Raw genomic sequence first — 19,477 nt, forward strand, 5'->3', positions numbered from 1 at the left:
TATTTATTAAAATAATATAATGGATAACCATCTGAATGGTGTCAAATTAATCAGATGGATGGCGAATTATCTTCATCTAACATGATGGTTTTGGAGAAGAATAGTGAGGTAGGGTAATTTTTCACAGGAAAATGGTGTAATTATTTTCTTCATTTAGTCCCAACGGGACCATAGAGCCCATCAGAAAGATCAGCCGGGTTTCCTGTTGGAGGAGTTCCCTGTCCCAATCCCCTCTTCTGATATTCATAGTGATTTTGGTCATTCCGAATGCCTTTAGGCCATTGGGGACACCGTGATGAAACTTTAGGAAATGCCTTGCTACTGGGGTTAAGGTCTTGAAGTTAGCTTTATCCCTTGTGGCATTTCGGATGCTCAAAAGATGTTCAGAGAGTCTCTTTTTAAATGGTCTGCGGGTTTTACCGATATAATGTTTTCCGCAGGGACATTCAAGATTGTATATAATCCTTGCGGTGTCGCAGGTGATGTATTCGTTAATTCGCCACGTTTTACCATATTTGTCAGTATACGTGTCACGAGGTGTTATGTACGTGCATACTTTGCATGTACCACATTTGAAGGTGCCCTTTCTTTTGATTCTCACTAAGGGTCCTTTATCCATGTGGCTATGAACCAGTATGTCTTTTAAGTTTTTGCTGCGTCTCCAGCTGATATCAATTCTGTCACTGAGGATTTTCTCCATGTCTTCATCGGTTTTTAGAATGTTTATGTGTCTGTTAAGTATCTGCTGTACTTCACGCCATTCTTTACAGAATGTACCGACAAAGCGTATTTTTTCTTCTTTAACGGGAACTTTCTTCTTGGGGACCAATAATTGCTCTCTTTTGTACTCTTTCACATCCTTCCTGGCTCTCTGGGTGGATTTCTTGCTATACCCTCTGTTGTGTAGTCTGACATCCAGTTCATCAGCTCTCTTGTTATACGTGTCATCACTGGAACAGTTTCGTTTTGTTCTAAGATATTCTCCTTTGGGTAGGCCCTTTATCACAGGTGGAAAGTGTGCACTTTGGTGGTGCAGTAAGGAATTGGTGGAGGTCTTTTTGCGGAATATGTCCGTACTGATGGTACCATCTGGTTCAACAAAGATTTTGAGATCAAGGTATTCCACTTCCCTTTGGCTGGCATTGTATGTGAGTTTGAGATTGAGATTGTTCTTGTTGAGTACTGTCATGAACCTCTCAAATAGACTTAATTCTCCTTCCCAGATGAGGAGGAGATCGTCTATATACCTGAGCCATAATAACACATGTCGGGTATAGATCTCATTGATGTCAGTGAATACCACCTCCCGTTCCCACCACCCCAGGTACAGGTTAGCATACGTGGGGGCACAAGTGCTCCCCATCGCAGTCCCCTGTACCTGGAGGTAGAACCGTTCATTGCATACAAAATAATTTTTGGATAAAACAAATTGTAGCAATTTCAGAATAAATTCGTGGAGGGGTGTCTCTTTTTCCATACTCAGGAAGTATTTGGAGGCCTGTATACAGTACTGATGGATGATACTGGTATACAGGCTCTCCACATCACAAGTGATGAGCCAGGCGTTGGGATTTAGAGTAATGCCCTGGATTTTGTTAAGCACATCCATGGTGTCACGTACATGTGACGGTAATGTGCTAACAAACCTCCTCAAATGGTGGTCCACAAATTGACTGGCTTTTTCAGTCAGGCCTCCCATGCCAGACACAATGGGTCTCCCAGGTGGGTTGACCTCATCCTTGTGTACTTTAGGGAGCAGATATAGAGTAGGAATTTTAACATGTTTGACCAGTAAGAAATCGTATTGCCTCTTTGAGATTATTCCATTTTCCTTAGCTCTTTCCAACATCCGTTGGTACAGGTTTAAGAAGTCATCCGTCGGATTAAATAATAGTTTTTTATAACAAGTCTGGTCCCCCAACTGCCGATCCAATTCTTTTTGATATTTGTCAAGGGACCATAGCACCACGTTACCCCCTTTGTCGGAGGATTTTATGACAGTGTCCTCCCATTCTCCTATTTCTTTTAGGGCTTCTCGTTCTGCTTGGCTCAGGTTGTCCTCAAATTTATAGAGGTGTTTTTTGAGTTCAAGGTCATCTAGATCCCTAGTGACCATTTCAAGAAATACTTTCGCTTGAGGACAGACAGAGAAGTCAGGTAGGAAGATGGATTTCTTCTTGAGTGCTGGTATACTCTGATCTGTGTCTGTTGGGGTGACAGCCACCGTTTGTGTGGGACTCTCATCAGTCAGACTTTCCAAAATCTCCAAGATCCCCATGTCACAATTATCGAATATTTCATCTATGCATAGATGAAATATTCGATAATTGTGACATGGGGATCTTGGAGATTTTGGAAAGTCTGACTGATGAGAGTCCCACACAAACGGCGGCTGTCACCCCAACAGACACAGATCAGAGTATACCAGCACTCAAGAAGAAATCCATCTTCCTACCTGACTTCTCTGTCTGTCCTCAAGCGAAAGTATTTCTTGAAATGGTCACTAGGGATCTAGATGACCTTGAACTCAAAAAACACCTCTATAAATTTGAGGACAACCTGAGCCAAGCAGAACGAGAAGCCCTAAAAGAAATAGGAGAATGGGAGGACACTGTCATAAAATCCTCCGACAAAGGGGGTAACGTGGTGCTATGGTCCCTTGACAAATATCAAAAAGAATTGGATCGGCAGTTGGGGGACCAGACTTGTTATAAAAAACTATTATTTAATCCGACGGATGACTTCTTAAACCTGTACCAACGGATGTTGGAAAGAGCTAAGGAAAATGGAATAATCTCAAAGAGGCAATACGATTTCTTACTGGTCAAACATGTTAAAATTCCTACTCTATATCTGCTCCCTAAAGTACACAAGGATGAGGTCAACCCACCTGGGAGACCCATTGTGTCTGGCATGGGAGGCCTGACTGAAAAAGCCAGTCAATTTGTGGACCACCATTTGAGGAGGTTTGTTAGCACATTACCGTCACATGTACGTGACACCATGGATGTGCTTAACAAAATCCAGGGCATTACTCTAAATCCCAACGCCTGGCTCATCACTTGTGATGTGGAGAGCCTGTATACCAGTATCATCCATCAGTACGGTATACAGGCCTCCAAATACTTCCTGAGTATGGAAAAAGAGACACCCCTCCACGAATTTATTCTGAAATTGCTACAATTTGTTTTATCCAAAAATTATTTTGTATGCAATGAACGGTTCTACCTCCAGGTACAGGGGACTGCGATGGGGAGCACTTGTGCCCCCACGTATGCTAACCTGTACCTGGGGTGGTGGGAACGGGAGGTGGTATTCACTGACATCAATGAGATCTATACCCGACATGTGTTATTATGGCTCAGGTATATAGACGATCTCCTCCTCATCTGGGAAGGAGAATTAAGTCTATTTGAGAGGTTCATGACAGTACTCAACAAGAACAATCTCAATCTCAAACTCACATACAATGCCAGCCAAAGGGAAGTGGAATACCTTGATCTCAAAATCTTTGTTGAACCAGATGGTACCATCAGTACGGACATATTCCGCAAAAAGACCTCCACCAATTCCTTACTGCACCACCAAAGTGCACACTTTCCACCTGTGATAAAGGGCCTACCCAAAGGAGAATATCTTAGAACAAAACGAAACTGTTCCAGTGATGACACGTATAACAAGAGAGCTGATGAACTGGATGTCAGACTACACAACAGAGGGTATAGCAAGAAATCCACCCAGAGAGCCAGGAAGGATGTGAAAGAGTACAAAAGAGAGCAATTATTGGTCCCCAAGAAGAAAGTTCCCGTTAAAGAAGAAAAAATACGCTTTGTCGGTACATTCTGTAAAGAATGGCGTGAAGTACAGCAGATACTTAACAGACACATAAACATTCTAAAAACCGATGAAGACATGGAGAAAATCCTCAGTGACAGAATTGATATCAGCTGGAGACGCAGCAAAAACTTAAAAGACATACTGGTTCATAGCCACATGGATAAAGGACCCTTAGTGAGAATCAAAAGAAAGGGCACCTTCAAATGTGGTACATGCAAAGTATGCACGTACATAACACCTCGTGACACGTATACTGACAAATATGGTAAAACGTGGCGAATTAACGAATACATCACCTGCGACACCGCAGGGATTATATACAATCTTGAATGTCCCTGCGGAAAACATTATATCGGTAAAACCCGCAGACCATTTAAAAAGAGACTCTCTGAACATCTTTTGAGCATCCGAAATGCCACAAGGGATAAAGCTAACTTCAAGACCTTAACCCCAGTAGCAAGGCATTTCCTAAAGTTTCATCACGGTGTCCCCAATGGCCTAAAGGCATTCGGAATGACCAAAATCACTATGAATATCAGAAGAGGGGATTGGGACAGGGAACTCCTCCAACAGGAAACCCGGCTGATCTTTCTGATGGGCTCTATGGTCCCGTTGGGACTAAATGAAGAAAATAATTACACCATTTTCCTGTGAAAAATTACCCTACCTCACTATTCTTCTCCAAAACCATCATGTTAGATGAAGATAATTCGCCATCCATCTGATTAATTTGACACCATTCAGATGGTTATCCATTATATTATTTTAATAAATACCTAACACGTGTTAATATCTACCAATCAATCTATCCAGACATGCCATTATAGCATGACAAGAGTAGATCATGAACTAATTGGTGACACATAAAACCATTAATTATCCACGGAAGATCCCACTGATAAAATGAGAATTTCAATAAACCCATTTGGGTAACCATTGTTTGGCCAATTGTTACAGACATCCAGGTATATACTTTCTCAAATGTGATAATTATCGTACTTTTCTGGTGATAACATACCGCAAGTAGAAACATATGAAGGAACCGATTATAGATTCTTGTCCGTTTTTTTGGAATATAAATCACACTTCAAACTACAGGAGACCATATCCCATATAAAATCATATTTAATGTATACTAAGTCTATTCGTACATACAGATATTAGTGTACTCACGAAATCATACCCCCAACCTCATTTTTCCCCCCTTTTTTCATTACCTAGTCTTCATGACCCACCTAATTATTCGCTTACCAATTTCTGCATCCCTATTCACTCTTATATGTACCAAATTGATCCGAGAATATGCCCTCTCGAGGTTGCACGCCACTTACGACCCCCATTTGTAGGTTGCGTGTGTCTAAATATATCACACGCATCCGCAATCTGGGGGACAAATGGTGGCAATGTACACTGAAGGATGGGCAACATCCCGGATCACAATCTCACTAAAATTACTCACTGAGACACTTTCAGTCTATACCTTATTGCATTCGCAACACTTATGCACAACACATGTATGCACATGCACGCCCCATGTAACTATAATGATAGGATGTATACTATCCCTAAATAAAACCAGTCAAGTAAAGATATTTACTTTCCCTTGTTTTCCTCTTCACTCAACTTATTACACATTATTTTCAATTTTGTTTGAATTTTGCACGTTTTTCACTTCCATATCCCTTATCCCACACTATTATAATTTCATTAAGACGCATCTAAAATGAAAAATGATAAAATCAGAGAATGACAAACAATGAATAAACATAATATATCTGTATACTTAATCGGTGTGAAATCACTTTAAAGATAAGTGACATATAAACCTTTTAAATAATATATCACCACAGTACAATTCTTTATTTGGTGTTATTATTATATCTTTTTATTTGTATTTCTTTTATATAAAAATTCTTCCTCCCTGGACTCTTTTTATGATCTACCAGTATAAACTCCGAGTAATTAATTGAACTAATTCATGTGACTCCATATAATCATGCTCAAAGAATATGGAGCATATGCCATTGATTTTCGGGCTTAATTATGCCTAATTATAAAAACTTTCACAAACCTCTGTCTGCTTTCTGACTCACTAGAATACGCAAACACACTTCAGGTGTTAGAGATCAATTACAATGAGAATGATAGCCTGAGTGACAGCTGAGGCGACCAATGAATGGTTACAGTGATTACCATATTCATGATGTTACAGGTACTTAAGGAGCTTCCAGGCACCACCCAGGTTGGTCCTGACGAAGCTCATTAGCGAAGCGTACGCCGACCGTACACTTCGTGGGCTACCCCTACTCCCCTACCCCCATTGATATTGCATTTTGATCTGTCTAGCTTAAAATTTAATAGCGGCGTGTGTAGCTCGCAGCCCGTTGGCTGTGTTGTGCACCCCGTTATATCATTTGGGCGAGACCGCTACACCCGTGTCCTTACTGCGAGACGGCGCGTCATTCTCAGGCGCACCGTGCTCCAGGACACTCGGAGGTGAGCGGTTATTCGGCACGCCGGTGTAGCTCACAGCCCGTTGGTTGTGCCTGTGCACCTCGCCTGCCGTCAGTGCGATACCGCTACACCAGTGTCCAGTGCCGTGAGACGGTACGCCAGCAAGGCTAACCGTGCTCTGGGACAATTGGCAGTAAGCGGCCACTTAGGAAACACAGGTTCTATACTCAGTAGATATGCAAGGAAAATACTGTTGATTCATCGTAGTGATCTCTGATGCAATCCTAGTTTATGTTGGTACAATTTATTGCTTCACCAACCTGTTGTACATACCATAAGTTACCCTAACGCACTATTAGTGGGTTTATACTAATAATTACCAACGAGTTATACCAGCACCTGCAATATTAAAGAGGTATAAATACTGGTATATAACTCGAATAAACTCACTCACTACCGCCACAGATTACCTGTTGTAATTGTTTAATGCTTGACAGATCATAAAACCCTATATAGGAACAATCATAATAGGAGTCAGGGGTCCCACGTCGTAAGGGTAATTCCATACCCTTTTTTTAAAAAAAACCCATGTCTTTGTGTATTCTTATGTTTTGTGTCTTTTATTTCGCTATGTTTTAAACCAATCATAATAAAGGTTACATTTTAAAAACTAATTCTTCTTGGTGCACCACACAGTGACATATCTTTCTATTCTTTGTGTTCAGTAAAAACTGATGTCCTGTGGTAGCACACCCTCATCCTGATACGTGAATCACACACACTATATACTCTTGAGGGGTCACCCATTGATTAAACTTGATTTCCTGTGCGATTGCCTTTCCCTTTCCTCCAAACTCCCCCTTTTTTTGGGTCCAGGAGTGTATTTGCTGCACTACCGGTGGCCGCCCCGCTCAGAGCGACATGTTTATTACTGCAGCAAGTGGAGCCTTGGCACTAGCTTTAGGAGATGTTAGTGCAGAGGCTCCATTCACTTCCAGTAATAATCATGTTGCACAGAGCAGGGTGGTTGCTAGAAGTGCGGCAGAGCTGACCGCTCAGGGATCGCGGGAGGAAAGGTGCACAACTGTGTAAGCTGTGTGCGCTGCTGGCTGCCCGCTGATCTCAACTCAGGCAGGCAGCACCAGAGCGTGGCCCACAAACCACCAATGTAAACATGAGCCGTCCCTAGACATTGCAGACGTCCTAGGCAATTGCCTAGTTTGCCTATGCCTAGGGCCGGCTCTGTTCATTTGTGCTCATTACAAGACCATGGTGCAGAGGGGATTACAAGTGAAACAGGCTATTATATTTATATATGTCATTATTATTAGTGAAGATCAGGAGATTGAGGCAGATAACCAGCATAACACAGAAGCGGTAGTGCCACGAATCATAGACATAATAAAAGTAATGTTGGGAGATCTGAGACCTCCAGGTGAATGCCGGAGATCTAAAAGCATGTCAGCAGATGGGTTCTGCTCTGTAAAACACACAGTGGTGATGACTTCTGTTGTAAACCGAAGCCGGGCAGAAGAACTTTTCCACTTATGTGAGTTTATGAGTTCCAGGTGCCTGGAAAATGACAGTATAATAACTCAAGCTGGGCCGAGAGAGTGTGACGCACCGTATGTGCACCCTACAAAGGTTCGCCCCTCACCCCCAGCATATAGCTGGCGGCGTCCCTGCAGTGCTGGAGTGGGCAGGGGTGTCCATGCCGCGGGGGTACCTGCGGCGCTGTCACTGTAAGTGTATAAAGCTGCTGGCGGCAGCGGGGTCCCTGCAGTGAATAGAGAATAGCTAGCGCTATGCGCGCGACGGCGTGGGAAGTGCTTCTGGGTTTGAAAACAGAAAAAAGTGTTTTCAAAATCAAGAGCGCTTCCCGCGCCATCGCACGCATAGCGCTAGCTATTCTCTATTCACTGCAGGGACCCCGCTGCCGCCAGCAGCTTTATACACTTACAGTGACAGCGCCACAGGTACCCCCGCGGCACGGACACCCCTGGACACTCCAGCATTGCAGGGACGTCGACAGCTTCATAATACAGGTACCCCCCCGGACACCGGGGCGCCCCCGCCCCGACTCGCCTGGGGCACTCCGGTGACTTGCACCGGCCCTGGTGCTTTGGTATTCCCCCAATGCACCTGGATGGATTCTTCTTGGAAAGATCTCAGATTCAATATTTTGCTATGCTTAGAACTAGCTTAATACGCACAGAAAGGGCCCGTGATTTCTATCATGGGTGGGAACTCTTAACCGCTTACATTGGAGGCTAATGAACACTTACAGTACACCACCACCGTGATGGTTTAGATGGCGCAACTGAGAGTTTAAGCATCTAAAGATGCTGATAGTGGGCATCTCAGTCCTCACCCATTCAGAACCCCAGATGTAGGGCACCTGAAGGGTAGGGCTTGTAGTATATACTTGCAGATAGGACTACAGTAACAGATGCTATAGCAACTCAGAAGCAGCCTCTGTATAAGTGACGGGTGATGAAAATGTCTTTGATCTGTCATGAGACATATGCATGTGCAATACTGTTGTATAACCTTTCATACAGATCACTCTGCTCTAACATCTGCAAAATGATAATTACTGTGTCCCAAAATCCCGGCATTCAAAATTTCCCAGAGGTGAAATCTGGCAAGACATCCAACACTTTGTAATTGCTGTTTATCTATTGGATTTTACCTGCAACGTATGGATTGTCAGTGGCAAATGCAGGATTTTTAGAGGGGGGTTTCCAAATGTAATCCAAAATCTCCACTCTGCAAGGCATTGGAGTAAGTATGCTTTTTATACACTGGATACTGTATGGAATACAGTAATGATATTTAACAGTACATATGGTCTATAAAATTTCAAACATTTAAATAAGATAAGGTCAGGAAAAGGTTAAACATAATAGAACCAGTACTGCACTTTCTAAGCTCACAATCTCCCACTTCATGGTAAGGTTCCTGTCTCTTCCTCCTCACAGCTGCTCTCTGGTCCATTGCGATGTTTGAGGGCTCAGATCCACACATACAGTAAATATGGTAGAAGAAGCTGGTACACTAGGCATGTGCATTACCTTCACTCTGTCCCTTACACTGCGGGTGCCGGACATTGGAATCCCGACTGCCGGTGCTCTGACAGGGGTATCCCAACTCACAGGGGCTATTCTCCCTTGTGGGGGTCAAGATCCCCATAGAGAGGGAGTAAAACCTGTGGCGAGCCACCGGGCCCACAGCGTGACAAACACAGCGAGCATGCAAGAGGCTTCTTTGCGCTCGCCCCCCCCCCTCTCAGAGTACCGGCAGTCAGTATTCCAACATTGGGATACTGACCATTGGGATCACCCCTGTCGGAGCGCCATACCACACCCTACACTGCAGGATGTGGTGGCAGCTCTATTGATCATATTATATACCAGTGCTATTGTTGTAAGGCTCTTGCCAAAAGGAGGGGAGTTTTCGGGCAACCAAAACCCCCCTGCATTTGCCTATGATTGTTGAGGTGTCTGAACAAAGTTATTTTATATCTTTCCCAGATGTTAATTTTGCATATATGAATTAATAGCAGAGCCCTGATTGCTGGCAGCGGGGGCACAGTAAACCTTTTTTTTGTGTGTGTGTATATATATATATATATATATATATATATATATATATATATATAGTACTTGTGTATTATCACGGCGCCCATCGCATCGCATACCAAAAGGCATGCGATGGTATGCGATGCGATATCGCGCGATGTTCTACAATGTCATACAATTTTAAAATTGTATGGCATTGTATATGGCATACAATGCCATACATTGCGATGGGATGCGATTAAAAATTGTATAAGCACCCTAATGGGTGCTTACAATGTTAAATGCACCCCCACGCCACCCCCCACTATAAACGTGAACCCGTAGCGTGGCGAGCGCAGCGAGCCCACGGTACGCGTCCTACAACCTTTTCATACCCCCACTATCCACGTCGGCGTGGAGTTGATTTTCTAAAGTGTGGCGAACGCAGCAAGCCACCGAGCCCGAAGCGTGGCGATCGCAGCGAGCCCCGCGAGGGGCCGCGCATAACTTCACAGGTATACTCGTCCCCTCGCGGGGCTTGCTGCGCTCGCCACTCTTTATAAAATCAACTCCACGCCGACGTGGATAGTGGGGTTATGAAAAGGTCGTAGGACGCGTACCGCCGCCGCTCGCCACGCTTCGGGTTCACGTTTATAGTGGGGGGTGGAGTGGGGGTGCATTTAACATTGTAAGCACCCATTAGGGTGCTTATACAATTTTTCATCGAATAGGGGGCTAAAATCGCATCACATCGCAGTGCATCGGGTGTATGACATGCGATGCGATAAAAACATTGCACGATCAATATCGGGGGCGCCGTGATAATACACAAGTACCATATATATATATATATATTTTTTTTTTTTTATATATATATATAGTGTATGACTATGCTGGGAGACACCACTTGAATTAATTGGGTAACGATGATGATGCAAGGCCCACCCCCTAGTGATGCAAGACCCGCCCCCTGATGACAAAAGGCAACCCTGGCCAAGTCCCTGACAGGTTGCAGCACAGGCAGACGTTGCTGATGCTTATTGGTCAGTAGCCGATCACCAGCATTGTTAGGGTGCGTGCATTACAGGTACAGGGGAGGAAGACAGCGCTGGACCTCACTAGGCAGGTAACTCACTAGCTGCATATTCATAAGCATCACAGTGATGCTATTACCATGCAACTCTAATTCAGCCTCTAGGTGCCTTGTTATCAGGTGGCAAAAAAATGAAATAACTACTAGTGAAAGCAATTACACAAAATGATCAAGATCGGTTGTATGAATTGAAGCTTCTTTTTCTTTGCTTTTCTTTGCAGCACACTGAATGGTTACCATCATGTATGCTTAATCACAAACACCCATTCCCAACTGCTAACTTTAACAGAATAGAACAATTCCTACAGTGACCAATAGGCGTGTTATGCCTGTACACACGATGCTATTCAGTGTCACTTTCAATTTGATTGTCCAAATGGAATAAAAAATTACCCTGAAACACACAGTGTTAGCTGCATTGATGCCCCCCCTCCTCCCTCCTGGTCGATGCCTACATCCTGGTCCCGCCGGTCGTCAATATTGAATCAATGTCAACGGCCACCAGGTCGGTCCTTGTGTGTACACCCGATTAGTCAAACATGAGTAACCGGTAGTATTTCTCCTGGTACACCAAATCGAGATCAATTGTATGAAATTGAACGGCTGTGTTCATTCTGGAATTCTTACGCCCACCAAAACTCTCAGCCCAACTACAGCACACCCTAGAATGACATGACTGTAAAATCACATTTATAAATACAGTATATACTGGTCATTTTGTAGATAAGTGAAGCAAAAGTGGAACTTGCGTTGTCAGAACTGTTCCATAGTTGTCACAGTCTGCCCAGTAGTACAATTAACGTGATTTTCTGTCTCATCTTCACACATCCCTGCATTAAGAGACATGCATGCAAGAGTAATGGAATACAATGATGCTTGTGTACATAAGCCCTCACTGACATATAGATGAAATGAACTGTTAGCAGGAAATAAATGTCGGACAACCGAATTGTAATCGCTACAATCGATCTGATCCTGTTCACTCTGTGTCAAGATTCATCAAGAGCTGATTTACATTCTACTGAAAGCTACTGTATTTTTCCAATTTAATTTTCTTATTTACGAACCATTGATGTCAGTTTGGTATCTAAGCCTCTGTAGTAATGACATCACAAGGAAAACCAGCTGCATTGAGAGATCCGGGGTATAAGAATTTGCTTTAAAAATAAGAAAGAAAATAATAGTTTCAGAAGTCTAATTTTGAGACTGAACACAGAACCCTAAACCTCCATCAAGCAGACACCAAGCAGACAACTCAATGGAGCAACATGATCGGGCACCATCGTGACCAAAGCCCAAAGTACTTGAAGCAGCTTCTGATTCTATACTGCCCATCTTGAGTACTGAGATCTGCAGATGATGGACTATAAACTGTACCTAGAATCTGCTTGAACTCGTCTCGGGGTTGAGCTTTCAGATTTGTGGCTCCTTCTCTTCTCTTCCCAGCACAGTGCGAGAGGCATCCACTTTGGATTCCTTCAAAAAGAGACTCAAGCATTTCACTAATATCCACTGTTTTTTTGTTTTTTTGTGCTGTAAAGGCAAATGTATAGCACTTTGAATCCTATTGGGAGAAAAGTGCTACATTATATAAATAACATTATTATAATTATTATTATCTAGTGGCCGCCAACGTGCAAAACACTTGAATATTCACCGATTTTGAGTCTTACATCAGCAATAAAAAAAAAAAAATATTTCACCAATATTATCCCATACATTGCGGATATGTTTCAGTGATTTGGAGATTTTTTCATCCAACCATTAGAATTCAATTTATTTCAGTCCAACACGTTGGACAACCGTGTTTACAAATTCTGATCAATTTTGGTCAGATTTGGCAATATAACCCCATAAAAGCATGTTGCTGATTTTTGCACAATCATCTGTGTAAAGTAGAATTACCCCAAATGTATTAATGATGTATGGGCCCATAAGTACAAACTATAGGTTCCTTAATGTGTTCACCATGTACTAAGCCTTTTAAGCCAATTAGCTCCTGACTGCCATATTATGCCCCCCATACTTTACTGACTGCGATGTCCCGATTCCTCAACCTGCCGGCACTGCCGATCTGATCACCAGATCTGAGAGATAGATTTGCCATAAGATCAGTCTTGATAATCAGTGATCTGTTGGGGATATCGGGGAAACTAAATATATAAAAAAATGACCGATTCCCCAATTGTGACAGAAGGTACGTGATTTTTAAACATTTTTAATGTTCCCTATCCTCATACCCAGCCAGCATATTTCTTACATGCATCATAACATGTTAGTACTATATATATGTACTAAGTGGTCCCCCCTGCACTATGTGGTTGGCACTGCCGCTGCAGCCACACCCCATCCCTGGGATAAATGAGGCGAAGCAGTTGTGTGACTCAATATAAATAAAGTATGAAACATCTGAAACTGTCCTATACAATGGGAAACATCTCAAGTAATCCCCCTCATGTCACTGCTTCAGCAAGGTGTGTACTACATTTTTTGTTTGGGTGCCTTTAGTACATATGGAGAATGACAACATGATTTTGCCAAGCACCTAAATCCATTTGATATGTCCTTGATGAAACCAGAGGTTCTCAGAATGAACTCTATTGATGCAAGGATTATATAGATTAAGTATAATTCGGAAAGGTTTGCGTTCGACACTTTGCACACATTCCGAGCTACAGATCCCCTGAGCCCAGGTGTGTTGCATTTACTTCTTCAGATTCCCGGGCTTTGTTTCCTATGCACATAAACTTAGGAAATGCAGAATGTTCACATGCGTCAAGCGACCGCAACGGCATGTCTCATGTTCATCTTTTATTATTATTTCTGTTGGATTAATTATTTACCAGTTGAACAAACAGAAAATGTCAGATTCACTTGTGGTTTCGGTGATATTGTATTACTGGGCGATTGCATGCAAGGAATGCAAAAAATGTAAACAATCATAAGATCTTGTTAACTGCCGTTCCAGTTGGTAAATATAGAAAGATATAATACACTTTCACTGTAAGGGAATCCAAAGTCTTACTAATGTCATCCCCTCCAGGAAAACTTCTCCTTATATGTGGGCGTTTGATCTGAATGCTTTCCACCCCCAGGTATTTTACAGTTATGAACTTGTCCGAGTGGAGTTTGAAAATCTCATTCCAGTGTGTAATAAATACACAATAAAATATACATGGTACTGTAGAATTTGAAATATAGAGTATGTCAATATAGTTTCATTAAACTCTAACAAAACAGAGACAATCTATAATGCTTGAAATTTAAATGCAAAAAAAATAATTGTTTAAGTCAGTCAGTCTGTCATGAACGGTAAGGGCGGCCATTTTGTTAGTAAGGACAATCGTCATGTGAATGTAGATATTCATGTTACAAGGAAAATGCTCACCAGGGGAGACCAGGAGACACAAAGATCGGCCACCTGCCCTCTACTGCCCGGTGCCCGGCAGACGATACAACCATCAGACTGCCCGCTATCCACAACTCTATGACGAAACACAATTGCCGGCCCATTAATTTCTATGTAAATTGTGCACTGCTTAGTGTAATAAGGAACTGTAGTTAGGTTGGGGTAAAATGAACCAAACCTCCTAACCCTATTCCCCCCCACCACCATCACTCCGCGGCCTAAACCTATTCCCCACCACCTCCATGATTCCACAGCCTGACCCTATTCCACTAACCATTATCACTCCACAGCCTAACCCTATTCCCCATCACCACCATAATTCCACAGCCTAACCCTATTCCCCCCCACAATGTTTACTCCACAGCCTAACCCTATTCCCTCCACCACCTTCACTTCACAGCCTAACCCTATACCCCCCACCATCACTCCACAGCTAACCCGATTACCCCACTAACATCACTCCACAGGAAAAAGGGTTGTGTGGTGCACAATTAACAGCTGCTGGCAGGGGGTGGTCAGTCCTCAAATAATAGTAAACAGGAAAAGATATGCCAGCACTGGCTGAAGACAATACATTTTAGACGATTCTCTTGTAAAAATAAATGTATGACCCCAAATAATATATAATATAAAAATAAATAGAATATAACAAAGACAATGCAAACACAAAATATAAAAATTAAAAAAAACTAAATTAGTCGCCTTAGCGATGGCAAAAAGTGGTATATAGAATAAAAGTTAGATATACCGTAGTTGAAATGAGTCACTCATTAATAAAATACTGGTAGTTGTATATTACCATTGGTATAGTCTCCATATATTTTTAGGGAGCTTTGAGAAAGGCAATGGCGTTCCCTTTAATTGCTGTGTAAGGATGATTTATCTTCTCATAGTCTCTCTGTATGGCAATGTCCTGATTGTAGCCACTTTGTCTTCTGGTGTGGATCCTTAGGTATCGGGCTAGATATCCCAAAAGTCTGTTAGACCACTTTACCAATAGATTTGAGGACGCTCTAGATGTTCACGTGTCCAATAGAGATTTAAGTATGCAGATCAATGGTAAATAATATAGTTCCAGTAGGCAGGTAAAAATCAAACAGCTCAACGCGTTTCCCCGGACAGTTTGTATCTCCGGCTTCCTCAGGAGCAAGTCAAAAACAATCATTGCCAATATCAAAGTGTAAAGTGTATACATAGACTTGATTTCTTAGAAGATCATTTACTAAATTTTCTAAAAGTGAAAAGTTGGCATGTTGCCCAAATTTCTGTATTGCATCCTAGAAAATAATAGACAGGAGCTGATTGGTTGCTATGGGCAACAGCACCACTTGACACTTTTAAAAGCTTTAGTAAATGTACCAATTTTTGTCCATCGAAGTAGAATTAAAGGCATGAAGTGTAGTGTTTGTGCTCTCGATTCTAAAAATACACAGTAGATTCACTCAGTGGATCAGCAGGTCACATGACTTTCTAAGTAAAGCGATCATAGGTAAGTAATTGGTAGGTAAGGTGACATCATGTCAATAATTTGACGTTTTACTAGGTGATTATGGTTTAATGCCTTTGATCTTGCTGCACCTGAAGGTAAATGCTTATAATAATGTTTGTTTTGTGACTGTAAGTGGGAGAGAGCTGGATTCTCACATGTTAAAAGTTTTCCCAGGGTATTTAGTACATTTGTCTTGCTGTAAAATGTGATGTTATTTTCTTAGATGTTTGGCAGCTGAAGCATACTAGAATTGACATGGCTTTAGACATGACTTAATATAACATCTGAATAACAGGTTATTTTCAAATGCTATCATTTGTGTGTCCAACAATAACTCATAGACTTACTGGTTAGATCCACAAAGAATTGTCCATTCACTTTTATTTATGCGCAGACCATTACATTATCACAATTTAGTACTACTGTTTAATCCTATTTGATTTTCCTAAAAATCTCATTCCTTGACACACTTGGCTCATTATACGGCACACATGGCGGCACCCCCGCTGTAAAACAATTAAAATAAAAACTTTTTTAATAAAAAAGGGCAGCTCCCCAGGAACTATACCCCTGATTTAGCAGCACCCCATAAATTATATGACACACTTGGCTCACCCCAGAAATTATACTGCACACTTAGCTCACCCCTGGACCGATACAGCACCCCTGGACTGATACGACACACTTAACGGCCCTTGTAGTAAAAATAACTTTTTATTCTTATAAAAAAAAAAGGGCTGCTCCTCTGAACTGTTACGGCACACAAGAAATTATAAGGCACACATGGCGACACTACTGCAGTGAAATAAAAAAAAAAACTGTTTTATTATTTTCGGCAGACTTAGCAAAAACTCATGAATTATACAGTACACTTGGCTCACCCCTGGACTGATATGGCACACCTAACAGTCCTTGCAGTAAAAAAAAAAAAAAAAACACTTTCTTTTTTTTTTCTTTTAATTAAAAAAAGGGGCAGCTCCCCAGGACATGATAAGACAAACTTAGCAGCACCCCATGAATTTTACGGCACACTTGGACTGATACAGCCCTTGCAGTTAAAAAAAGTTTTTCTTTTAATAAAAAAAAGGGGTAGAACAGCTGGACTGATAAGGGACACTGGGCAGCCCTGCAGTAAAAATAAAAAACTTTTTTTTTTCAAAAAGCCCATTAGTTGTTCCTTACAGCAGTCCCATATAGTAATACCCCACTTAGTTTGTGCCCCAATAATAGTACCCTTAATAATGCCCCTAGTAGTTGTACCCTCAGTAGTTTGCCCCTCTGTAGATCCACCTTAATAGTTGTATCCGGCCTTTTGTTTCCCCATCAGTAGCATTCATTTGATTTTGTCCTGCAGCTCACATAGCAGTCCCCCTCTGGCTATCTGAAATTCACCGGTGGAATGAAAATGGCGCCAGGTCCAGGTTTCACAAGAATCCAACAGCAGGAAAATAATGTTTGGCCTTGATTTGGAACCGCTCATGAGTTGACTCGGATCAATTAAGTTGGGGGGGGGGGTGGGGTTTGGTTCTCCAGGAACCAGAACTCGCTCATGCCTATTACATATACATATGGGATACATACAGATGACCGGCGGTCAGGATGCCAGTGCTCTGAATACCAATGTTGGCATCTTGAAGAAGAAAATCGCGACTTAACTCCCCTTTCTCCAGGCGCAAACTTGCGCTGCCTGTATATTTACCTTCGGCATCCCGACAGTCGGGATTCCAGCACTGGCATCCTAATTGATGTTGGGATTCTGCTACTAGCCTCACCGGCATCCTTACCAGTGGGATGCTGACCTCATTCCATATGCGCCTTTATATATGTGTTTTGATGCAATGGTGAACTTGTCACATATTGCACAGATTCTGGGGTAGATGTATGAAGCAGTAATAAGGGAGGAGAAGCGAGCCAGAGAAGTCTTCAAAAGCTAAGTTCACAAAGGGCGGGATGTATTAAAATACATCGCCGCCCTTCGCCGCCCCCCCGCCGCGATGCTGCCGCATATGTACTAACATATGCGGCTGGCATCGCGGTGACGGAGGCCCCCCGCGATACCTGTACACTGGTGTGCGGGGGGTCTCCGTCACCTCCCTGCCGCCACGCAGTCCCCTCACGCCGGGGACAGCTATGCATGCTGTCCCCGGCGCTTCCTCCTCCCCCCTGCAGCCGGAAGGATGTCCGGCTGCTTCACTAGGGGGAGGCAGGGCTTACTTTCCGGGGTCCAGGAGGACCCTTCAGGAAGGTAAGCCAGAGGGGGGGTCGGCGAGGCGGCGGGTTTGCGTCGGCGTCGGTGGGCAGCGAAAAGAAGCCCATAGGCTTCTATAGGGTATCACCACCCAAAGGTGGCGGTACCCTTCAGTGCGGTATCATTTTTGATACATTGGAAAATGCGGTAAAACCGGGGTTTTACCGCATTTTCAATTTGATACATCTCGCCCAAAGTATGATATGAGGCCTAACATTGTTACATCCTGTAGTCGTATTAGCCACGTTATACAAAATAAAGAACTTTAGTGAAAGAAAATACGCAGAAGACCTTCTGCATTTGGACAGTGCTACCAAAAATCACAATTGCCATGTAAAAGTCAACAAATCCACGTACAAATATGAAGTAAAACTACTAATTAAATATAAAAATATTCTAGATCTTTCTAGATCTAGACCGACGTAGATGTTCCGCCATGGGTAGTGATTTCTGGAGATTCGTAGGTCCATGGAACGTCTATTGGGGCTATTTTTTTGTGCAATTTGATGGTGGTTTATGTGGTTACATCTGTAGCCATACATACAATAGTGATGGTATCAACGGGAGGGATCAAGATGCACTTAAACAATCATAAATTACAGAAGATTATCATCGTCAACATCATAGTCATCATCATCAACAGCGTGTTTAATGCACAAGATGCATGCCTCCTGCATGTGCGTATGCCTTTGTTTTGTGGTTTTCATGAGCTGCATTGGCATGGCCACAGTGGGGGAGATTAGTGTGAGTTCCAATGCAAAAAAAAATAACACTCAGCTAAAAGTATTTGATGTCTAATTGTTTCAGAAGAAAGCTTCCCCATGTCTATAACCATACACTGGCAAGTGTTTGCGGAGCGATGAAGGGAAATACTCAACGTGTATGCTGAGAACAGGGCTCACCAAACCCTCTTTGCACACTACATCATTGTAATGCAACTGTGGTTGCCATGGTAATCTGATGCTATTTAGTATACAGTACTGTATATTATTATTAATAGCTGTTTGAAAAAAATCAACAACTCTGACATCTTAAAGGTAAACAGATTGATTACAAAAAATATAATTTTTCACTAGATTAAATTTTATTTGTTGTTATCTTTATAATGCAATATGCAGCACAGTTATGCTGGGTACACACCAGGACGACAAGGGTCCGATCCCATCAATCTAGATCCAATTCCGACCGATTGGATGTAGATTGTGTGGTGATTGGGCTCTTTTCTGTCCTGGTGTGGTCCGATACCGATCCGATGAGCGGTCCCGCGGGTCGGTCGGTCGTTATTCAGATCCTACCTGCAGCAGGTAGGATCTGGAAACAACCATACTCCCGGGTCGCCATCGGATCGGACCCGCTCACGGTGCACATCGTGAGCGGGCCGTGCCCC

General features: G+C 42.6%; 1 protein-coding gene across 1 annotated transcript in view; it reads right to left on the minus strand.

The window, feature by feature from the left end:
- Positions 1-11,697: 11,697 nt before the first annotated feature.
- The window catches only part of LOC146015972 (uncharacterized), a 34,381-nt gene continuing 26,601 nt past the window's right edge, over positions 11,698-19,477 (minus strand). Inside the window, exons 3-4 of the mRNA XM_083151696.1 lie at positions 12,322-12,508; positions 11,698-11,774 (exon numbers count right to left, since the gene is read on the minus strand). Of these exons, the coding sequence (XP_083007822.1) occupies positions 11,698-11,774; positions 12,322-12,508 (264 nt within the window). The remainder of the gene's footprint in view (positions 11,775-12,321; positions 12,509-19,477) is intronic.

The sequence above is a fragment of the Crinia signifera genome, chromosome 1 (genome assembly GCF_055691185.1).
Source record: "Crinia signifera chromosome 1, ASM5569118v1, whole genome shotgun sequence".
NCBI classification, from domain to species: Eukaryota; Metazoa; Chordata; class Amphibia; order Anura; family Myobatrachidae; genus Crinia; species Crinia signifera.